Source organism: Hypanus sabinus, chromosome 10 (genome assembly GCF_030144855.1).
Source record: "Hypanus sabinus isolate sHypSab1 chromosome 10, sHypSab1.hap1, whole genome shotgun sequence".
NCBI classification, from domain to species: domain Eukaryota; kingdom Metazoa; phylum Chordata; class Chondrichthyes; order Myliobatiformes; family Dasyatidae; genus Hypanus; species Hypanus sabinus.
The window spans coordinates 34,979,637-35,004,988 of record NC_082715.1 but is presented as its reverse complement, the minus strand read 5'-3'; the positions used below and the strand labels follow the sequence as shown (position 1 = coordinate 35,004,988).

Genomic DNA, 25,352 nt, shown 5'->3' with positions numbered 1-25,352 from the left:
CCACAACAACCCTGTTGTTATTATTACGTTTACAGAATCTGTCTCCCTATCTGCTGCTCGATGTCCCTGTTACTATTGGGCAGTCAATATAAAAAAAAAACACCCATTAGAGATATTGACCCCTTTCTGCTCCTAACTTTCACCCACAGAGACACCGTAGACAATCACTTCATGACTTCCTCTTCTGCAGCTGTGATGTGCCCCCACCTCTTTTGCCTCCCTGCCTGTCCTTTCTGAAACATCTAAAGCCTGGCACTCAAAATAACCATTCCTGCCCCTGGGCCATCCAAGTCTCTGTAATGGCCGTAGCATTATAGCTCCAAGTACTGATCCGCTTTGTTCATAATACTCCTTGCATTAAAATACTCAAGTCTCAAACCATTGGACTGAGCACATCCTGTCTCTATTACCTGCCTATCCTCCCTCTTGCACTGTCAACAAGCTTTCTCTATTTGTGAGCCAACCGCCCCTTACTCTCTCTTCAGTTCGGTTCCCACCGCCCCCCCCCCCCCCCCCACACCCCAGCAAATCTAGTTTAAGCTCTTCCCAATAGCTTTTGCAAGCCTCCCTGCCAGGATATTGGTCCCCTCGGATTCAAGTGCAACCTGTCCTTTTTGTGCAGGTCACGCCTGCCCCAAAAGAGGTCCCAATAATCCAGAAATCTGAATCCCTGCACCCTGGTCTAATCCCTCAGCCATACATTTATCCTCCACCTCATTCTATTCCTATATTTACTGTCATGTGGCACAGGCAGTAATTCTGAGATTACTACCTTTGAGGTCCAGCTTCTCAACTTCCTTCATAACTCCCTGTGATGTGTTTTCAGGTCCTCTCCCTTTTCCTACTTATGTTGTTGGTACCAGTATTAACCATGACCTCTGTCTGTTCTCCTTCCCACTTCAGTATATCATGGACGTGATCAGAAACATCCCGGACCCTGGCACCTGGGAGGCAAACTACCATCTGTGTTTCTTTCCTGTGTCCACAGAGTTGCCTGTCTGACTCCCTAACTACAGAGTCCCCTATCACTGCTGCCATCCTCCTCCTTTACCTACCCTTATGAGCTGCAGGGCCAGACTCTGCGCCAGAGGCATGCCCACTGTTGCTTCCCCCAGATAGGCTGTTTTCTCCCCACTCCCCCCACCCAACAGTACTCAAACAGTTGTCCTTATTGTTAAGGGGGATAGACACAGGGGTGCTCTCAATATCTGGCTCTTGCCCTTCCCTCTCCTGTTACCCACTTATCTGTCTCCTGAGGTCCCGGTGTGACTAGTTGTCTATAGCTCCTCTCTATCACCTCCTCACTCTCCCTGACCGGATGAAGGTCATCAAGCTGCATCTCCAGTCCTAATGCAGTCCCTAAGAAGCTGCAGCTTGACGCACCTGGTGCAGATCTGGCTGTTCTGGAGGCTGGGAGTCTCCTGGACTTCGCACATCTTACACCCAGTACAGAGCACTGGCCTTGCACATGTACTTCCTGTTTCTATTCTTCACAAGTAACTGACTTCGCCTCGACCTGCTATCGCCTAAGCCCCATTGAAACAAAACCCTCCTACTCTGTCTACATCTACACTGTCACCCGCTCTATAAAGCTGTCTTTTTTAAACTCTCCCTGCTGTTCTACCTCGCTGATGTCCACGCACTTGCGCAGTCATTCCTTGATTTCTTGGGAATTGGTGGCAAATGTGAAGGAGTTTTTGATTGGTCAGGTGGGTTGAATGGAAATACTCAGCAAAGTAATCACCCAAACTATTTTTGGATCCTTGTTATAGAGGAGATCACAAACAAATGCCGAATGCAGTACAGGTTCTCCCTCCCCCCCCCGCCCCCAACTCCAGCTTGTGAAAGCTTGATTAGTGTACAGACTGTACATACAGGGAAGTGTTTGGGAGATCGGCAGGATGGAATTTTTAGCTGTTGAGACTGCAGACATCCGCTGCATGTGAACTCGGTTCATGACCATATTTCCAAACTATTCACTGGATTGGACCGTTGTAGCTTGGGGCAACTTCGACAGTAGATTGGGAGAAGTGCATATAGATTGGAAATTCACCTGAAGGATTGTTTAGCTTCCTGTATGATAAAGGGAAGAGTTAAAAGGATGGCAGGAGTTTCATGGGAAAGTGCAGTAAGATGGGGAATGATTAAGGGCAGGGGAATGAACTTGGAAGGTGTAATGCTTGTGATCCCATCAAAATCCCAAAGGGAAGAGTCTACATGGCTGGAAGTTGTATCTTGTTGGACCTGGCAAATTTACTAAAGATGTATGTGGAGACTGGTGGGGTGGAAGGTGAGGAGCAGGGGAGCTCTGTTCTTGCTCTGCCCATGATGACAGACACTGATACTTGTGGGACTTCAGATGAGTTGCGACAAAGAGCTCTGAAGGTACAATTCAGGAACCAGAAGGTGTATATCAGTGACTTCTCATCATCGGACTGAATGCAAAGCAGGTGGAGGAACTGGGGGAATTCAATTTGCAGTAGCTCTGAAAGGAAAGCTGTGATGAATAATTTCAGGTATTCTTCCATTTATTGTTTGAGCTTCTAGTTATATTCAGAATTTAGTCAGTGGACCCTGGTTGTGTTTAAGCAAGTCTCTTTTTAAGCAGTATTCATACTGGCAGTAAGATCTTTAAATATATTTGGGCATGGAGTATAAAATACTAAGAACAAAGTTGCAGATGCTTATTTGGTTCTGGAAATCTATTGTCCCTGGTAATGGATATTGGTTTCCCTGCTGAATTCTGAATCTATCTACTGCAAATTATTTTCCTATCAGCAGTTAGCAATATAATACTACTCTGTCAAAATAGAGCGTATTGGGGAGTCACAGGAAAACTTAGTCCTGTAGCGGTGTGCTACACGCAGCGCTAAAATTACGACACGGAGTCGGTAACTGCAGTCGAAGGAAAAAACTTTATTCGAAAACTTCAGCCTCACTTTTAAGCCTCTGTCAACCGGCCCCCCATGGCGCGGAGGCTCCAAAGCTCTGTGCTCGCAAACCCCCGTAGGCTATCTAATTGTGAGTCGGTTCGGATACGCTAGGAAATGGGTCACCACATAACCTAGGAAATGGGTCGCCACAGTCCTGTAAATTCTAAGCTTTGCTGCATTAGCAGATTTCCTGGACTATTGGATGTTCTATTTTAAATTCCTCTTTTTCTGTGTAATAGGTGGTGTTGTATTTTTCTAGTGAACCGGGTAATTTTAAGGGAGCATGAGAATCAGAAACTTGGTGAAAGGAAAAGGGATATAACCTACAGTACCTGCAACTTCCAAATAGTCTGATAGTGGATCATTTAAGTTTTATTGCTCTAGGGAAGTACTGTCAAGTTTTTGTTTTTCATATTTGTGCACTTCTGTGTTAGTTACATTGAATTTTGATCTGCGTAGAAAACTGATGTCCTCCCCTTCTGGATATGCAGCAAATTTGGATAACACCGTCATATTCTTATTTCCCCCCTTTGTCTAGATTGAGTCTTTTTACAATCAGATTGAGAACAGTAGTATAGCTGCTGCCTTAATGAGCATTAGGTTATGTAAGAGAAAGTGACATGGTGACCATATGTAAGTGCATCAGATCTATAGGGCATGAAAAAGAAACGGATGTTCACAGCATTATTTGAGGTTGTATTGTTAACAGGAAAGATTGGTTTTAATCCTCGGTATTTTTGGTTTTTTATTGTTTAGTTCCTGTTAGTAAAATTTTCAGTAGTAAATTAACTTGTAATGAAATTCAGATAAAAGGCTCGAAATGTCAGTTAACATTGGTTTTATTTCAATTAGAAAAGGAGTGGGTCCAGTCATTTTAATGGAAAGAACTGCCTCCAGCAAGTGAGTCGTATTATTTTAGTATCTTTAGTTTGAGTCTTGATTGCTTGTGATTGATCAAATTTTGACCTCATTGAGTGGTTAAAGAAGACTTGCCTGACGCTCAAAATAACTTTGGTGCAGAGCTTGTCAATTTTGTAGATCAGGTTGGTTCAAATTAAAAGCTCACAAAATTCTATTCCATGGTAGTGTGGTTTTTGGAGATGAGGTGCAAGCAATTTTATATAGTCTGCAGATTAGTGGAAGGTTCATGCTGTTCATGCTGTTGTTTCTAGTGTTGAGCACAAAAACATTTAGGAAGTTTTTTTTCCTTTCTATAAGGGCCCTGGAGCAAGAATCATACATGGATGAATACACTCATTCTTACTTGTCTCAGTCTTGATTATATACAGTTTTCCATTGTATGTTCTACCTAAATTCATGAAAGTTTGAAAACCTTCACATGAAAGATTCACAAGCTCCTTTCTGGAAGGGTGATATGATCTTCTTGCCCTAATTATTTGTTTCTAAAGTTCTGGTCTCCTTTTTCTTTCATGTTGCCTTCAGTGTGGATGGATTTGTTAGGGCTCACATGCATGTCATTTTCGTGCAACACTCTCTAAAGCCTTTCATGTATAAAAATGGTAATTAAAATAATACTTTCAAGGCTAAATTCTGTACAGTTCCATCTAGTATTTATTTTGCCATTTGGAGCTACAGGTGACCTCCGCTTTACTAATGTTCGCTTTACGCCACTTCGCTTTTACAAAAGACCTGTTAGTAACCTGTTTTCGCATTACAAAGAGGATTTTCACTTTTACAAAAAATTTTCCCATATAAATTAATGGTTCTTCACTTTACACCATTTCGGCTTAAGAAAGGTTTCATTGGAACGCTGTACCTTTGTAAAAAGGGGGGGGGGGAACTCCTGTACTATATACTTGCATTAAAGAGATCTTTTTTTTTAACTTCACTATCTCAGCTCAGTTGTATGATCCACTGCGATGCAAGTTCCATGAAAAATATGACAGCTCTCTGGCTGTGCATACCTGTGTTCTATCACTAGAGTGAAATTTCTATCTGCTTGCATCCAGGTAAAGAACATTAAAATGAGAAATGGTGAAGGTAAAATGCAATGGAGAGTTCAGGTTCAGGTCAATAACACTTAAAATTGGAAAGGTTAGAGTATTTGCATCATTTAAATTGAAGAGGTGATGAGAACAAGATGTTTCCTGAAATTGGAGTCTGCTCATGACTCCAGATTCAGGGAACCATGTACCTGAACTCTTAAGGTCCCTCTGATCTACAATACACCTCGGAATCTTGCTATTCCTTCTTAGATTTGACTTTTCAAAATGTATCTAAACTCTTTTTGTCATTGCTCAGACCACTTGTCTGCCTCATCAATGTGCACTCATAACTTTTGATAAACTTTACTGTTATCAGAGCAGCATTCATCATCAGGGACTCCCACCACCACATGTGCTCTCTTCTTGCTGCTGCCATCAAAAAGGTGGTACAGGAGCCTCGGGACTCATACCACCAAATTTAGGAACAGTCAACCATCAAGCTTTAGAACCAAAAGGGGATAATTTCACTCAACTTCACTTGCCCCATCAATGAAAGGTTCCCACAACCTATGAACTCAATTTCAAGGCCTCTATAATCTCCTATTCTTGACATTTATTATTTTTCTTTCTATATTTGCAGTCTGTTGTCATTTGCACCTTGGTGGAATGCCCAGGCTGGTTTCTATTATGGTTTTATTGAGTATGCCTGCAAGAAAATTAATCTCAGGTTGTATATGGTGACTTGTATATACTTTGATAATAAGTTTTCTTTGAACTTCAGTGTTAATGCCAGTTAGTTTAGAGTTGTTGGTAAACTTAACTATGCTATGTACATACTCAACAATTTCAATTATTAGAATTTCAAGATTTCTTTTTATTTCATATTTTCTGCTGTGCTCTGTTTTCCAGTAGGTTTTGATTTCTTTCTTGTGTTACTTGCCTCATTTCCAAATCATTAACTATATTTGTCACTGTGTAATCTTTTTCTCCATTCTTTCATAGACATTCCCTCTGTTCTTGCCTCTGCTCTTTCCTCTATGCCTTAAAACATGTTGTACTTTTATACTTTTCTATTTCTGTTGTTAAGTTATTGATCTGAAACATTAACTATTTTCCCTTTCACAAATGCTTAGTATCTCATTTGTTATGTTGTTTCTTTCAGTATTTGCTGTTTTTGTTTTTCTATTACAAACTTAATTCCTCAACCTTTAATCAAGACTCCCCTTGATCATGATTGGTCCATTTGCAGTAACCTTCCAATCTGATTCCACAAGGAAAAATGCATATTGCCAGAGGGATAATCCCCAGCTCATTTCCTGTTTAGTGGTGTGGCCCTGCTTTGGACTGACTGATCACAGAGTAGATTACTAATCTATTTGACGTTTGTTCTTTTCTCAAATGCATTGTTTAGCCAAACTTGGGCATGTTTGGCCTTTCAAACTTTTCCAAGGATCCTAAACAAAAATTAAAATGACATCACATGTTGTTCAGCTTTTTGTAGCCTTGTAAAACTAAGTGGCTGTCCAAAGTGAAAGTACTCCAGTGATCAGTTGTGCACAAAATGAAGATGCCTGTTGACTGCATGCTGTTCAATTAGAATCTTCTCAGCAAATGAAGCAGCCAATGCATTTGATTTCTTTCTAAAGGCAGTACTTCAGGACCGGATGATTTGTTTCTCTTCTGTGGTAGCTGGAGGCAGTTTGCAGGCTGACACATTCTGTCATGTGAGGCATTTGGGTAGTTCTCCAGCACTTTTTCCAACTGTGCTGGGCTTCTGTATATTCCTGATGAGCTCATGCAATGCCAACCCAGATGTTACATATTTTGAGCAGTCATGCCAACATTTCCCAGGAATTGATGGGAATGTTAGCTTTTTGAAAGGAGGCTTTGGGATTATACAAACCTTTTCCAGCTGGTAACCTTGCCACAAAAGAGCTCAGAATAGTGTGTAAGGTTTGGAAAATTTTGCAGAGTTAAAATTGATGTTATCACTCTGGTGCTTGCTGTCATCATCTTGACTCAACTGTACAGGTGGAAGGGGGTCATTGCTTTCTATCATGAGCTTTGTGCCCATTTTGAGATCTTCAAACATCCTCTGTGTCAGATGGCTGGAGGTTGTGCTGGTGGAGCGACTGGTCAACCTCATGATCATGTCTGCCTCTGACAGATGCTGAGATAGGGGAAATGATTTGTATTTTCCAGGGTTCATCATAGACCTTTATGGTTATAAGATGTTTGAAGTGATGTCAATACCTTGCACTTGCATGAGTAAATGCCGGTATTGTGAATGTTATTGAATTGTGCACTGTCATGTATTGTGGGTCACAAGCATATGACTATTGTTAGAAATGCTTCTTACATTGATACACTGAGAATCTAGATTTCAGCTGTCTCTATTCTAATAGAGTAATTTGAAGGTGATGAGGTTTATTGGCTGATTCTAAGCATTCTTTAGAGTATGTTCGGGTATTTCAAAGTTTAAAGTACATTTATTATCCAAGTATGTATACTATATACAATTGAGATTCATCTTACAGGCAGCCTTTTGACTACTCTTTGGAAGTCTGTTCTCATTACTTTGCATTTACCTCATACAGCTGGTACGGAAGATGATCTCTTTCTTTTTCCCTGCTTCCACCTTCAATTTTGTGAAAGATTAATAAGCCATTGAATCTACCCCTCTTTGCAGAAAAGAACTATTAGAACCTTTGTCACCAACTGAACATAACAATTTCAAAGAAACAGAACATATCCCAAGTATATACACACACTCTTTGTATTCAGAAGAGCAACGATGTAGAATCAGTGTTTAAATAGATCAAACTTGTTTAACAAAATGCTCATGTAATTATGGTTTAGACATTGCTAGCAAGACTGCTATACTGTCAGCCCTCGTTATTCGCGGGGATTTGTTCCAGGAACCCTGTCGGATACCAAAAAACACAGATGCTTAAGTTGGTAAACTTTAGGACCCAGCGGAACACAGGAGCTTATTTAACCTGTCTCGGTGCAGTGGACTTTAGGACCTGGCGGAGCTTGGGACCCACCACCCGCATTGTTTCTGTTCTGGAAAATGATCACAATCGAAAATAAAGTGGAAATAATAAAGCGATTGGAAAGATAAAATGTCATTGGTCACTGGAAAAGTGTTAGGCTGCAGTCAGTCAACGATCGGAACAATTTTAAAGGATAAAGTGAGAATAATGGAGCATTTGCAGTCCCTGCCCCAATGAAAGCTACAATTATTACTAAGCAACACAGTGATTTAATTATTATACTATATACTAAGACAAACGTTTGACTAACTGACGCTAAATAATACTAGATGTACCTGTTCCGACTTAGAGAACTTCTGTTTTTTATATTCCCAATCCGTGGTAACCTACGCACATCCTCCTGCATACTTTAAATCATCTCTAGATTACTTATAATACCTAATACAATGTAATTGCTGTGTAAATGGTTGTTATACTGTATTGTTTAGGGAATAATGACAAGAAAAAAGTCTGTACATGCTCAAACAACAAGTGCTGGAGAGAGAACTTCTGGGTTTTCCCGATCCGCAGTTGGTTGAATCCACGCATGCAGAACCCGTGGATAAGGAGGGCCGACTGTATATTGCTCTTGAAGGTGCTGAGACATTAGAATGGATTTCTCAGTCATTACTCAGTAGCATGAATCAAATTAGCTGAAGGCCAATTTTTGTGATAGTAGAGATGCCATGATGAAATGTGTATTATTGACTTGAAATCTCTGGTTAAGGATGGTTGCAAATTCTTTTCATTTATGTTTGGCTCATGCTAGGCTTTCCTGTGGAAGACTGGAAAGTGCCTGCTTTCTATTTGATTAATTATCCACGGCAATTCAAGACTATATGTTCCCAAGCTATTTTCTGTTCTACTGGTCATGTGATTATCTTGCTCTACGTTTTATGTTGCCTTACTATTTAAACATGTAGTCCTCTGCCACTTGCCCTGGCTTTTCCATTTTTAGCAATGCTTGGTGTGACTCCCAATTCTCATTACACGTATTGGACTCCAGCTTGAAAATGGTGAGGGAAACGTTGGTCTTCTGAGAACTTGGAACATAGAAGTCTACAGCACATGACAGGCCCTTCGGCCCACAATGTTGTGCCGGCCATGTAACCTACTCTAGAAACTGCCTAGTAGGATTTCCCTAGCACATAGCCCTCTCTTTTTCTAAGCTCCATGTACCTATCTAAGTCTCTTAAAAGACCCTATTGTATCCACCACCACCACCACTGTTGCTGGCAGTGTATTCCGCGCACCCACCACTCTGTGGAAAAACTTGTGTGACATCCCCTCGGTACCCATTTCCAGTACCTTTAAGCTTTGCCTCCTCATGTTACCCATTTCAGCCATGGGAAACAGCCTCTGATTATATACATGATCAGTGCTCCTCAGGATATTATACACCTCTGTCAGGTCACCTCTCATCCTCCAATCGCTCCAAGGAGGAAAAAGCCAGGTACACTCAACCTATTCTCTTAAGGTACTCCCTCCAATCCATGCAATATCCTTGTAAATCTCTTCTGCACTCTCTATAGTATCCACATCCTTCCTGTAGTGAGGTGACCAGAACTGAACACAGTACTCCAAGAGGGGTCTAACCAAGGCCTTGTATAGCTGTAACATTAGCTCACGATTCTTGAACTCTGTCCCACGGTTGATGAATGCCAACACGCCATACACCTTCTTAACAAAGCTGTAAACCTGTGCAGCAGCTTTGAGTGTCTGATGGACAAGGACCCCAAGATCTCTGAGATCCTCCACACTGCCAAGAGTCTTACCGGTTATGTTATATTTTGTCTTCAAATTTGACCTACCAAAATGAGCCATTTCACACTTAATCTGGGTTGAAGTCCATCTGTCACTTCTCAGCTCAGTTCTGCATCTTATTGATGCCCTGCTGTAACCTCTGACAACCCTCCAGACTATTCACAACACCCCCAACCTTTGTGTCATCAGCAAACTTACTAACTCACCCTTCAACTTCATCCAGGTCATTTATAAAAATCACAACGAGGAGGTGTCCCAGAACAGATCACTGCAGAACACCAGTGGTCACTGACCTCCATGCAAAATATGAACCATCTACAACCACCCTTTGCCTTCTGTTGGATCCCATGCCTCCTTACTTTCTGAGGGGCTTTGTATGGGGAGCCTTATCAAATGCCTTACTGAAATCCATATACACTACAACCACTGCTCTGTCTTCATCAATGTGATTTTTACGTCCTCAAAGAATTCAGTCATGCTCGTAAGGCATGACCTACCCTTGACAAAGCCACGTTGATTATCCCTAATCAGAATATGTCTCTCCAAATGCCATAAATACTACCTCTCGGGATCTTCAACAACTTACTCACCATTGAAGTCAGACTCACTGGTCTATAGTTTCCTGGGTTATCACTACTCCCTTTCTGAACAAGAGATTTAGCTCTGATGGAAGAATCTGGCAGGTATCACCTTCAGTATCAACCTTTTTTATGGTGCTGGTGCTACTGAGCCATTCATGAATTTTGAATTTTTATTTCCTCTCCTTGCCAATCATGAAAACACAGCACAAACTGAGACCTGATAAAGTGTCTCAGTCCAAAATATTGACTGTTTATTCTCCTCCTTCAGTACTGCTTGACTTGCTGAGTTCCTTCAGCATTTTCTGTGTTACTTTAGATTCCGAGCATCTGCAGAATCTCTTGTGTTTATAATGTACATGGTGCCCTTGCTTTTCTCTTCCAAGTGTTACTCAACGTGGAGGACAGCTGATTAATGACTAGTAGGCAGTTTCTTTGTTTTTCCTTGTATGTGTTAGCTCTGATACCATGAAACTTCAAGGACTCAGAAGTTAAGGTTGAGGATTCTCTTCTGATAGTGTGTTCAATGTCAATCATGTGATTAGGGTACTGTCTGAAACAGGTGATTTTTATGAGCATAACTATTGGGCTTTTGCTTGACTATCATTTGGAACATATCTGGGATCAGCCACTGATGTCTGAGAATTTCAATGAGCTGAGAAGTACCTTTTTCCATATCTAGGTGTAATGTGTGAACTTTTGATATGAGTTTAAATGCCAGTGGCCTGATACAACTGGCTTTCTGAGCCATTTCAAGGGGTCTTTGAAATTGTCAACATTATTCATCTAAACTGGTTAAACATGACAAGGTTCTGATTACTGCAATCTTTGACAGCCCTCAAAAAATTTGTTGGTTGATATGCATTTATCTGGTACAGCTAAAGAAGTATCAGCAATAGCTTCTCTTGTCTGAACATTGCCACTTCAGCTGTCCGTGATTACCAATTTTTCAACTAGGTGACATTATTTTAACTTTGCAATGTCTATAATTAGACTACTTCAAATTAGTGAAAATCAAAAATTTCTTCCAAACAAATGCTGTGTAAATGTAAGCAACACACACAAAATGCTGGTGGAATGTAGCAGGCCAGGCAGCATTTATGGGAAGAAGCGCTGTCGACGTTAGATGCTGCCTGGCCTGCTGCATTCCACAGCATTTTGTGTGTTACTTGAGTTTCCAGCATCTGCAGATTTCCTTGTGTTTGCCTCTCTGTAAACGTATCTTGTTTTCCCACTTGTAAATCTTTGCCTGCTGGCTGATCAAGGGAGAGTCAGACTGTTCAGACTAAATCAAGTCAACTTTTATTGTCATTTTGACCATAACTGCTGGTACAGTGCATAGCAAAAATGAGAACGTTTTTCAGGACCATGGTTTACAAAAAACTAGACTGAACTACGCAATTTAAAAAAAAAACAGAGAAAGCTACACTAGACTACAGACCTACACTGGACTGCATAAAGTGCACAAAAACAGTGCAGGCATTACAATAAATAATAAAGAGGACTGTAGGGCAATGTGTCGGTCCAGGCTTCGAGTATTGAGGAGTCTGATAGCTTGGGGGAAGAAACTGTTACATAGTCTGGTTGTGAGAGCCCGAATGCTTTGGAGCCTTTTCCCAGATGGCAGGAGGGAGAAGAGATTGTATGAGGGGTGCATGGGGTCCTACATAATGCTGTTACCTTTGTGGATGTAGTGTAAATGTCCATGATGGTGGGAAGAGAGACCCCGATGATCTTCTCAGCTGACCGCACTATCTGCTGCAGGGTCTTGCGATTCGAGATTGTGCAATTTCCGAACCAGATAGTAATGCAGTTGCTCAGACGCTCTCAATACAACCCCTGTAGAATGTGATGAAGATGGGGGGTGGGAGATGGACTTTCCTCAGCCTTCGCAGAAAGTAGAGACGCTGCTGGGCTTTCTTTGCTATGGAGCTGGTGTTGAGGGGCCAGGTGAGATTCTCTGTCAGGTGAACATCAAGAAATTTGGTGCTGTTTACGAGCTCTACCAAGGAGCCGTCAATGTTCAGCAGGGAGTGGTCGCTCCGTGCCCTCCTGAAGTCAACAACCATCTCTTTTGTTTTGTTCACATTAAGAGACAGGTTGTTGGCTCTGCACCAATCCGTTAGCCGCTGCACCTCCTCTCTGTAAGCTGACTCGTTGTTCTTGCTGATGAGACACACCACGGTGGTGTCATTGGCGAACTTGATGATATGGTTCGAGTTGTGTGTTGCAGCACAGTCGTGGGTCAGCAGAGTGAACAGCAGTGGACTGAGCACACAGTCCCGGGGGGCCCCTGTGCTCAGTGTGTTGATGTTGGAGATGCTGCATCCGATCCGGACTGACAGAGATCTCCCAGTCAGGAAGAGATGTGGTCTGAGTATCTGAGGTGGGGGTGGGGCTCTGCCCGGTATGTGTCGGAAATGTTTGTGTAAACCAGGTTCAATGCGTTCTCCCCCCTCGTTGCAAAGTCCACATACTGATGGAAATTGGGGAGCACTGACTTAAGGTTCGCGTGGTTAAAATCACCGGCGACAATAAACAGACCATCAGGATGTGTGTTCTGCAGTTTGCTAAAAGCCCCATACAGTACTGCCACAAACTCCACTAACAATGAGCAGTGTCTGGAAACCAGCACAGAGTTCTTACACCATTCTGTGTCGTCGTAAACACAGACACCGCCACCGCGAACCTTACCGGAGACAGCTGCATCTCTGTCCGAACAAAACAAAGCTAGCCCGTCTAGCTGGATGGCAGCGTCCGAAATCCCATCAGTGAGCCATGTCTCTGTGAAGACATGTGCGGAGCAAACTCTGTACTCCCGCCGAATGTAGTCCATTTTATTGTCCAGGGAGTGGACATTGGAGAGCAGAATGGGAGGGAGAGCTGACCGGCTAGGGTTTGCTTTTAGCCTGGCATGGACCCTTGCCTGTTTGCCTCGCTTCTGCTTCCTTGCACATCGCTTTCAATGTCTCCATCTCCGGCTCCCAGCATCAGGCAAATCCGAGGATTATAGGCCCATTCCCCTCAGCAAGCTGACGTTGCATAATTCAGCCAGCAGGTCTTTGTGGAGGTTTGTTTTTAGGCGATCTCTGTATTGTAGTAGTATCTGGCGATGGTAGTTAGCCGCTCTGTTATCCATGTGCCCTAATGGAAAATTGTGTATCAAACTTAAGATAGAAAATTAAATTAAAGTAACACCAAGTCTGAAAGGCCGCTGCTGCCGTGCCGCGCCGCCTCATGGGACTAAGCATCAAAATCAGGAAAAACTATGATCTATGTGACTTTGACCGCGGAATGATTGTTGGTGCTGGATGGGGTGGTTTGAGTATCTCAAACTGCTGATCTGAGATTTTCACACACCGGTCTCTGGACTGTATAAAGAAGGGTGTTTAAAAAAAAAACAAAAAAAATCCACTGAGGCAAAAATGCCTTTCTAATGAGAGAGGTCAGAGGAGAATGGCCAGACTGGTTCAAGCTGACCGGAAGGGGTCAGTAGCTCAAATAACTGTGTTACCACAGTTGTGTCTCGAAGCATACAACGTGTCAAGCCTTGAAGTGGATTGGCTACAGCAGCTGAAGACCACAAAGATACTTAGTGGCTACTGAGTGTATTTTCTAAGCCTTCTGAATTCCTCATAGTTGGGCTTGAATTGTAACCATTAGACTTCTGGCACTCTTGGTTAACTTTTACAATCTCTTCCAGGATTCTGCTCAATTTCCAATCTTCCCAAGTTCCATATACAGGTTTCCCCTGCTACCTGAAAGTAGAGCGCTCCTATGAAATGGTTCGTAAGCGGGAATGTTGTAAAGTGAAGAAGCAATTACCATTATTTTATATGGGAAAAAATTTGTGAACGTTCGCAGATCCAACAAAATAACCTACCAAATCATGTCAAATAACACATGAAACCTAAAATAACACTAACATATAGCAAAAGCAGAATATGATAAATACACAGCCTATATAAAATAGAAATACTTTTCTGCAATCATTGCAGCACTGTTCACCATAGCGAAAATGTCAAGCAAGCGCTCTCGACAGAAGCACTCAGTGCAAGCGCTCTTGGCAGAAGCACTCTTTCCAGTAAGCTTTAAGCTAGGAAGCTGCCAAATTATACCAAATAACACATAAAAATACACAGCCTACATAAAGTAGAAATGTATGTACAGTATAGTTTCACATAACGGAATGGGGAAGACAGTTTGCACACTGATGATGTGTTAGGCTGAGTCGTCGGAGGTTGGGGTGGTGGGAGGTAGAGGAGACTGAGGTGTCACCTCGTCATCGTCGTCTGTTTCCATCAGGGCAGGCAGGTCACCTTCTATGTCTGCCTGCCTCAATGTCAAAGGTCGAGGTTCGTCGGCTGTTGTGGCTGATATGGAAGGCTTGAAAAACGACAGTATGCTTGATTGCTTAGCCTCGCGCATTTTTCTGCCGTACAGTTCTTTATAAGCACTCAAACCATCCTGCAAATATGCCCTAAACCTATGTACCCTTTCAAAATTAAAGTCATTCTTTTCTGTAATCATTGCAGTGTTGTCAATCGCAGCAAAAATCTCATGCAATTGGTTCACGTTCACTTCTTGGACGACTTCACTTTCGGGCCGTTTGCTACTACGTTCGGTTTCAATTGTTATCCTTTCCTCTTCATCAACTCTTCGGCTGTCAGTTCTTGGTCATGGGATGCCAAAACCTCCAACACCATCTTCATCAGCTTCCACAAACCCAGCCTCCTTAGCCAAACTCACTATGTCCTTACATCGTTCACCACAATCGAAACGCTTAATTATGTCTAGTTTTGCACTAAGTGTGACACCCTTACGAGCCCTTTTAGGCTTTTCCAATACCTTAGAGCTCATCTTGCTAATGGATGCACAAAATAAATCGACATAAAGCACAGATGCTCACAGGCATGTGTTTAAGCAATGCCGGCTGGCTGTTTGGGGCGTGCGCTGTTTTCTTTCGTAACAGTGAAAACACCTGTTAGTGAAAACGGGTAACTAAAGTACGTCTTTCATAACAGCAAGGTGTCGTAAAGTGAACGTTCGAAAAACGGGGGACACTTGTACCCATTGCTGCTATGTGTATTGTCTTCAATTGCCTGTAGTCTAACTGGTACTTTGATTTTAAAGTTTAGTGTTTATAAGTATGATTGATATTGCTCTACCTAATTTGCCTCTGATCACTTTGTGGGAATTTCATCTATGTATCCTCCTGCACCTCCAGCTGTCTCCTTAAAACAGCTTTTTGACCATTAATTATCTCTTTTGATATGAGGTCATGTAAGATAACCAAATTACGGTAACACTTCAGTGAAGCATTAGGATATTTTGTTTAAAAATTGCTGTCTGCTAGGCATATGTCTGAAATAGCCTCTGACAACCAAGTCCAGCACTTGGCCTTCATGTGTGGCTTAGCTACTAAGCCCTTTAGAAGAGTTTCTACTGACAGGAGAAATGGCAAAGTCGGGTTTCTAGCATGTAAAACCAGTTGCTTCAGCCACGTAGGGCTCGTCAGCTGTGGCTGGCAGCTCATTTAGGAGAAGGAAAACTGTGGTCTGAAACCACTGCTTCCTTGCAGCTATACTCACTCATCGGAAAGGCTGTGGGCGTAAACCCTGAGGAAAAACCTGGAGATGGAATTCCTTTGGTAGTGCAACACTGAATGGGAAGTCTGCAACACTTTGGTGTCAAACTGTATTGGTCTCAATAGGTACATTTAATGTCAGAGAAATATATACAGTATACATCCTGAAATTCTTGTTCTTCACAAACATCCACTTAAACAAGGGAGTGCCCCAAAGAATGAATGACAGAACCCCAAAGCCCCCCAACAACCCCCACCTAGTCACAAGCAGCAGTAAGACAATGACCCCCCCCCCCAAACCAGGGAAAAAGCATCAGTGCCCCTCACCGAGCACTCAAGCATGCAGCAAACCATCAATAAGGACACAGACTGGCAAAACCCCAAAGACTACTCATTCACCCGGTATTTGACTTACTGGGAAAGAGAGGTATCCCCGTTTTCATAATGACAAGGGAGACATAACAAAACAACTCACTGATCTGTGGTGTTAAAGGTCTGTTGCTTTGCTTTTCCTGTTTTGCCAACAGCAAGCCCACTGCTTTCAATCTTCCTTGTTCTCCCGTGACGCACCAGTCATCCGCGGCGGCAACAACCTTGCTTCCAGAGCCATGAAAATCTAGCGCCCTGAAGGCATGCTAGTCTCTTTGATTCATCAGCTGTGTGGTGGGGGGAGCATCTACATGGGCAACACCTCCCTCTGGTGCTCCTCCCCTTCCCTTCCATAGTCTTCTACCCTCCCCTATCAGATTGCCTCTTCAGCCCTTTATCTCTTTCACCTATCAACTTCCCATCTCTTTACTTCACCCCTGTCCCTCTCCCAGTTTTACCTATCACCTTGTATTATTTCCTCCCCTCCCCATCTTGATCTTTTTATCCAGTTATGGTGAAGTCTCTGCCTGAAACGTTGATTATTTACTTTTTTCTATAGATGTTGCCTGGCCTGCTGATTTCCTCCAGCATTTTGTGTGTGTTGCATGGGCAACAGCTTGCTCTCCTTATCATACTGTCCTAGCCTGCATACTGGTTTGTATATCATTTAGACAACTGGGACGCAACATCTATGGTCGACCTCTGACCAACAGAGGGTCTTGTGTTATATATCCTGGTTATATATTGACTTGGAGTACATATTAATGTGTGTATATTGTTTTGGAATACAGTATGATGAAAGTCAATAGAGTATTTTTTTTAATACTTGACCCTAACTCCTATGGGAAAGCCATTTGTGCTGATCAGAATTGGGCTTTTTGGCTGCTCTACCATTTGATTTTGGCTGATCTATTATTCCCTTTTAACTCTGTTCTTCTGCACTACAAAAAAGAGTGGATATTGCTCAATCCATCATGGATAAAGCCTGCCCTGCCATTGAGGACATCTAGATGGAGCACTGTCGCAGGAATGCAGTTTTATCAAGGACCCCTACCTACCATGAAGATCATGCTTTTTTTCACTGAGCCTTGCTTACCACTAACTCAACCGGCATGTTAACTTTTAGGGAATCCTACACAAGGTCTCCCAAGTGCATTTGCACATCTGATTTTTAAATTTTCTCCCTGTCTATTCCTTTATTTCTACTACCAAAGTGCATGACCTTACGCTTCCCTATACTATATTCCATCTTTCACTTCTTTACCCGTTCTCTTAATCTCTAAATCCTGCAGACTCCCTGATTACTCAACATTCTTTCCCTCCACCTGCCTTCGTATTGTCTGCAAGCTTGGCCACAAAGCCACCAATTCTGTCATTGATGTGCGTGAAAATGAGTTCTAATACCAACCCCTGTGAAACACCAGCAGCCAGTCAGATGCATTCCACAACATGTTTGATGCCCATTTATGAGCATCTGTTGGGAAACTGTCAATAGGAACACTGACATGTTATTGAGAGAGCTTTGGATAGCTTCCTCACTTATTCACTTTGCTAAACTTATTCTTGAAATTTGATCAGATTTAAAATGGTTAATCCACTGTAGATGTAATATCTTGTATTTAAACCATGGGGTGCACAAATTGTTCATGAGACATGCAAAGCAAAGGCTTGTTCCTTCTGCAGCCTACGTAGAAAGAATTGAATACAGTTTGCTGAATTTCTGCAAATGTTCATTTCAAGTGATTTCTCTGAGAAGTCTTGCATCATTTTAGTGGTGCAGCTTTAGATGTTATTTCAATACAGACAGTCCCCGGGTTACGTACGAGTTCCATTCCTGAGTCCGTCTTTAAGTTGGATTTGTACGTAAGTCAGAACAAGTACATCTGGTATTATTTAGCGTCAGTCAAACGTTTGTCTTAGTATATGGTATATATTTTACCTTTCCATGCATATAAAACATTTAAGAAACGTATGTATTCCAATAATTAAACCACTGTGTTACTTAGTAATAATTGTAGCTTTCATTGGGGCAGGGCCTTTCACATGCTCCATTATTCTCACTTCATCCATTATCCTTTAAAATTGTTCCAATCATTAACCGACTGTAGCCTAACGCTTTTCCAATGACCGATGGCGATTCACCTCTTTCCAAACGGTTTATTATTTCCACTATATTTTCAATTGCAATCACTTCCCGTCTGCAATCACAGAAACACTGCGGGTGGCGGGTCCCAAGGTCCGCTGGGTCCTAAGGAACACCACACTGAGGTAGGCTAAATGGGACAATGTGCTGAGTTTGGGTATTTGATCCTCCACAATGTTCCATGTGGGAATTTCAACTGGAGGTGGCAGTGTTCTTTTTTTACGAGGTCGAGTTGCGAGCTTGATATCAACCTGGCACGGATGGTATGGGTGTCACTGGATTGACATCAACCAGGCGCGGAAGCGGTCTGTCACTGCATCAAACTTGGGGAAACTCCGTTCTTGAGCCCGGCACTGATCTCACTGCGTCACCAGCAGACCGGAATGGTGGGGGGGGGGGGGGGGGAGTGGAGTCAGGGTGAATCTTACTAAGAAAAAATTTAAGCCAAATACAAAGTTAAACACTCAACGCAGTGTCAACGGCAATGACTTAAAATGGCGGACGGCGTTCTTCTCCCTTGGTTCGCAAATGCGAGTTGTCCGTAAGTCGGATGTTCGTAACTCGGGGCTACCTGTACTAAAGATTGGATATGAAAATGTAGCAGCCCTAGAGTTTTTTCAGCTATGATTAGTTTCACTTAAGTTGTAAGTATACACCTTCAATTTCATTGTAAGAAAACTGTTATTTTTACTTACATTTGTTTTCATTATTTATACATTAGCTTGGGTTTTAGTCAGTGCAGAATGCTAAGATCAGAATTGGTAATTGTGCAGCTGAACTGTTTTTCCAAAATATTCTACTTTTCATTGGTTGCAAACTCTAATACAAAATCTAATACAGAACTTGAACATTCTCAGTCTCTCGAATTGATTACATTTAATGTGCTTTAAATCCTTGCCAGTATCTAAGATGAAGGCTCTTAATTTTTCACTAATTGGTATAATCTTATTAACCATGTTATTTTCTTGATATAGATTGTGTGTGAATTTGCCATTCCCCTAATCTATCATCTGTATTCCAGCACTCAACCTGTACACCAATCAAAAAAATCTGTATTACTACTTCAGTAAAAGTATTAAAAGTCTCTTTGGCTTTATTCTAAAGCACGTATCTAAAATGTTGCATAACACATTTTAATATTGTATAGGCTCCAAGAAGTGTGCCTATCCATTGATTAAAAGTGCACAAAAAATCCTAAACAACATATACCTTGTGTTACGTCATTAATTGTATTTCCACTGATTAGTACAAGAGACCTTCAGTGAGAGTGTTTGAAAAAATACTTGGGAAAGAGATTCCTCTGGATCTGGGGACATAGATTCTACCTCAGATTGTGTTAGCATGTAGTAAATTTCTTTCTTTCATATCTTTCCCATCCATATTTGAGTATTTGAGAGAGGGCTACTACAAAGTGAAATGTGAAGTTAGTATGGATTAATTGTTTGTCTAAAATTCCGAAAAGCTAAAGAATTTTGAAGAAAAAGTAGAAAATTTTCCTTTTGGTTCTGTCTCCTAGAAGACCTTCCTTAGAACTCGAGTCTGAACTTGTACTCTTCAGCAAAATTTGTATTTTTCCTTTCTGGTACCTTTTTAAATCAGCTGTTGATCTACTGTTAGAAAATAAAAATCATTCCTATATGTGTGTTACTCGTGTAAAAGCATGGTAGCATAGTGGTTAGAGTACTGCTTTACAGAGCTCTGCTGTGTGAACAGGGTTTAATTCTCACACTGTCTGTAAGGAATTAGTACGTTTTCTCTGTGACTGTATGGGTTACCTGCGGGTGCTCTGGTTCCCTCCCACATTCCATGTTAAATAGAGGGGGACTGTTTAATTCCAATAAAAGGTTGTTAACCTAGGCATTGTTTCTCTTCGCTGATGCTGCCTGATCTTGTGTTTCCAGCATATTCTGCTTTTAGATTTGCATCATATGCATTTTTGATTTTACGTTGTTTTCATGTTGGTTCTTGGTCATTTCCAACAGTGAAGACAGTCTTTTAAATTGTTGCTTGGAATTTCTCTCATTGTACCTAGACTGTATAAAATGTAATCCAAGGTGGCTCAGTTTTAGCACTTGCATTAGGATAAGAAATTTTGTGAATTATTTCAGTTGGCATTCTCATGTTAGACCTGTAGGTTTTGGATAGAATAAAATCAAATCAAATAAAGTTTAATTGTCATTCAAACCATGTATGGATACAGCTGAATGAGATGGTGTTCCTCTGCCAAGATGCAGAAATATATACACATTCAAAATAACAAAAAAGGAAAAAAGCAAAAGAGCATAGTCATGTATGGAAACACATTTTTAGTCCAAGACCCTGAGCGGCAAGTCCCGCAAATTGTTGGTTCCTGGCAGTCCAGCCTGTAATTCTACCAATTGAACACTGGGGGCAGCACCAGTGGGAGCAGCCACCCCCTAACTGAGGCGACACTGCTGCCTTGCTGTCTGCCTCACTGTCTGTCTTGTCACCAGCCAAGGGAAGCAGACCTGTGGCAATAGGTGTCCAACAGGGTCATGCGATCGCAGAAGAAACATCCAAGATAGTCATTAAATGGTACCTTTGTGCCAACAGAAAGGCACCACCTTCGAGTAGCAAGCATCGCCATAGTCTGCAGCCAGATCAGCTCTTTTGAACCCAGTCTGGTTTCTCCTGTGGCCTGACTTGATTTGGATGGAACAAACTAAATGGCTTAACTGTTGTTCTGGTAGTTGTAAAAAGATACCATCTTGTTTTTTTTTTGGAAACCCCAGGGTATTGTTCCTGGTGTCTTGACCAAAATTATACCTTGGGGAGCTTGCTGTGTGGAAGTTGCTTCAATTTCCTGCATTGTCAGTGATTACACATTGAGGGCTTCATTACACAGTGCTGCTAGAATCATCAAATGTGCTTAAGTCTATGAAAAAAAGGAATGGATCGCTTGAGAGAGTAGTTTCTTACCACTATATAGTTGAATTAATGGCCTTTTATCTTAAGGAAATTTGTTTGTGTGATGTCACTGGTGGCTGGTATACATTTGTCATCTCTAATTAGCCATGAATTGAGCCAGTAGTCACCATATTGATGGATTTGAAGATGCATGTAAGCCATATTAGTGAATCTTGGCATTTCCTTCCCAGAAGAGCATTAGTGAACCAGATGTCTTTTTAGCAAGAGTCGGGTAGTTTGAGATAAAAATTACAGAAATTATTCTCCATTCATCCCAAATTTACCATCAAAGGGGGTGCTGTTGTAGTGTGGTGGATTGACCACTACCTTGCTGAGGCCAGGCGGCAACTCTCAGACACCTCATACCATCCCTTTGAAGAGGACTCAACTCTATAAACCATCAGAAAATTGTCTCCCAGTACCATTACTGACCTCCTTAACTCTGGAGAACTCCCATCCATTGTCACCAAACTTTCCTTTATCCTGCACTGCTTGCTTCTACCTCCTACCCAAGATCCACAAACCTGGCTCTCCGGGTAGGCATGTTGTCTCTGGCTGCTCCTGCCCTCTGAACTCGTGTCTTTGTACCTCAACTCCATTCTGATCCCCTTGGTTCATTCCCTTCCCACCTCATCCACAACACATCTCATGCTCACTGTCTCCTCAGTAACTTTTAATTCCCTGGCCCTGACAGCTTCATTTTCACCATGGATGTCCGGTCCCTATACGCCCCTATCCCCCATCAAGAAGTCCTTAAAGCTCTCTGCTTCTTTCTCTACAAACAAACCATCCAGTTTCCTTCCACCACCACCCTCCTCCATCTGGTAGAACTGGTCCTCACCCTCAACAATTTTTCCTTCAGCTCCTCTCATTTTTCCATGGGCACCTGCATGGGTCCCAGCTGTGCCTGCCTCTTCATTGGTTACATAGAACAGTCCATGTTCCAAGTCTTCCCTGGTAGTGCTCTTAAACTCTTCCTCCACTATGTTGACAACTGTGTTGCTGCTGCTTCATGCACTCAGTTTAATCAACTTTGAACTGATTCCACCCTGCCCTTAGATTCCCTTGGTCCACTTTTGACACTTCCCTCTCCTTTCTCATCTGTCTCCATCTGTGGAGACATTGTAAACTACTTTTACATACCTGCTGATTCTCACTGTACCTCTTCCCACCCTGTCACATGTAAAAATGCTATTCACTTTTATCAGTTCCTTCATCTCCACCACATCTGTTCCCAGGATGCAGCTTTTCTTTCCAGGACATCAGAGATGTTCTCCTGCTTCAAATAATAGGGTTTACTTTCCCCCATCATTTATGCTGCCCTCACCTGCATCTTCATTTCCTGAATATCTGCACTCATTCCATCTTCCTGCTGCCTTAACAGTGACAGTTGTTGAGTCTGCAACAACTCAACATCCTCCGCAACTCCTGCCATCTCCAAAGAGATCCTACCGTCAAATATATCTTTAGTTCCTCTTCCCCCCCCCCCCCACCTCCACTTTCTGCAGGCAGGGATCGCTTTTTCTGCAATTACCTTGTCTAATCGTCCATCCTTACTAATCTCCTTCCCGGCACTTATACCTGCTTATCGATTTCTTCCCTCACCTCTATTCAGGGCTCAAACTGTTCTTCCAGGTAAGGCAACACTTAACCTGAAAATCTACTGGGGTCATCCATTGTTTCCAGTGCTCCAGATGTGGCCTGCTCTACATTGGTGAGACCCGTCCTAAATTAGGACAGCTTAGTCAAGTACCTCCACTCCATCCACCAAAAGTGGAACTTCCCGGTGGCCAAACATTTTAATTCTTTTTCATTCTTAAGGATGAAGGAGGAACACCTTTTCTTGTGTTTGGGTAGCCACCAACCTGATGGCACGAATATCGATTTCATTCCGGTTTTTAAAAAATGCTCTTCCCCTCACCTCTTCTATTCCCCATGCTAGCCTTTTACATCTTCTCACCTGCCTTTTGACTCCCCTGGGTCTACCCCTCCTTCCCTTTCTCCTACGATTGATCCACTCTCCTCTCCAATCAGATTCCTTCATTTCCAGCCCTTCTATCTTTCCTGTTCATCTATTACTTTTTAGCTGTCCTCCCCCTCTCCCCACCTTTTTGTTCTGGCATCTGTACTGGAAAATAAGTACAGATGAAGGGTCTCGGCCCAAAATGTTGCCTGTTTATTCATTTACAAAGATGCTGCCTGACCTGCTGAGCTCCTTCATTTTGTGTGCGTGACAGAAATTAGCCTCTTGTATATGAGCAACTGTTAATGTGTTGTTTATATCTGTGAACTAAGTGTCTGGATGTCAGTTCAGTAACTTATGCTGCCACATCCCCTTCACCTGGTATTCCCCTGCATATGCGTATGTGTCCTGACCTGAGTTCCTCCAGCATTTTGTGTTTCTCAAGATAGGATGCTATGGTAGCATGGGGGTTAGTATAATACTTCACAGTACAGGGGATCTAGCTTCATTTCCCATCACTGAGGGGAGTTTCTACTTTCTTCCTGTGACAGTGTGTGTTTCTTCTGTGTGCTCTTGTTTCCTTCCACAGTCCAAAGATGTACTGGTTGGTAGGTTAATTGGTCATTGTAAATTGTCCTGTGATTAGGCAAGGATTAAATTTTGGGGTTGCTGGGCAGTGTAGCTTGAAGGGCCTATTCTGTACTGTATCTCTAAATAAATACATTTCTAGCACCTGCAGAATCTCTTTTATTAGTGATAAAACCTGATGTTTCTGCCAATTAATTGAACCACCTATAACGTGTGATGTGGAATGGAACACACGTTTTAAACCTAATGACTTGCACATTGGATATTTGAGCATAAGTCATTCACTGTCATCAGTAGTATAATTCAGTTGATACAGGTGAAAGTTTATAGCAGTTTTTAAAGAATTGAATCAACAATATGATAGACAAATGAACTATGAAAAGTTTACCAGTCAACTGTAATAAAGTATTTCACTTTATTCTTTCACTGAAATAAATTCAACAGCGCTAACATTGTCCAAACTTTTAGGAAATGTTTTCACACCTTGAACATGGAGCTTTAACAATATAAAAATGCATTCCTTTGGTGATCATGCTGATTTTTCTTATGTGTGAAGTGCATATTACAGTATATCAAAATGTAGGATGGTTCTATTACCAGTGAGAGAAGGAAACTGGTGGCAAAATTTCTTGTTCTTTACTGCCATGGGAGCTCAGAGGTATTCCTGATTCTCATTTAATCTACAGTGCAAGACAATTAACTCCAAACCAAGGAGGTTTTACATTTTATTGTGCAGCCTGTTTCTTGTTAATGTTAATGACTCCAAGTTTAAGGGAAACACTTGCATTGGTTCTTTATCTGCTAATGAAGCTAGTTTACTGAAGAACTATTTTGACAAGTTCATGAATGATTTTGCTGATTAATTCCTATTTTCCCCTCAGCCAATTTAGAAGATAGTCCTTTTGAAATGAATCATTTGAATAACATTGCCATTCAATATACATTTGTACTTTGTTGAAAAACAAGTTAGTGGGTGGAGTGCATAATTGGGAAATGGTCTTCAATTGAGAACAATGCAACTAGACAGATGTTTAGAGAGTAGGAAAAGATATCTGAGGGAACAGTTGAAGGAGGAAACAAAATATACTGATAATGTAAGAATAAAGGGTCTGCCAACTTGAGCTGTTGACCTTAATCAATTTTCTGGATATGATAAGCAGAAAGACATTGGCAAAGATGTTACAAACTTTTTTGTGTCTGCGTATATAAACTGGATGCCATTCTCTCTCCCGTTAAAGGCTAGGCTTGCAGCTTTCAAGCAAATTCCACTTAGAAATTCTCAAGTCAAAGCCAATTTTGCCACGTATTTTTCCTGTCCAGTATCCATTATAACTTCCAATATCTTCTTGATGCCCCTTCACAGCATTCAGTTTATTGATCTATATGGTTTAAACTTTGCTACTGGTAATGTCCATTACAATGTGCTGCCCTTCCTCTCGATGTTACCACCAAATGGGCTCCTTCACATTCGTGAATGTGCTCTGCTCTGGAAGTTATCTGATGTTTAAGTCTGCCAGC

General features: G+C 41.8%; 1 protein-coding gene across 3 annotated transcripts in view; it reads left to right on the top strand.

The window, feature by feature from the left end:
• Nucleotides 1-25,352, top strand: part of ccm2 (CCM2 scaffold protein) — a 94,770-nt gene that overhangs the window by 16,528 nt on the left and 52,890 nt on the right. The window contains exon 2 of one of the 3 annotated variants that reach the window (XM_059981650.1): nucleotides 3,786-3,833. The exons of the other annotated variants lie outside the window; for them this stretch is intronic. Within the exon in view, the coding sequence (XP_059837633.1) occupies nucleotides 3,786-3,833 (48 nt within the window). The remainder of the gene's footprint in view (nucleotides 1-3,785; nucleotides 3,834-25,352) is intronic. 3 annotated transcript variants of the gene reach the window in all.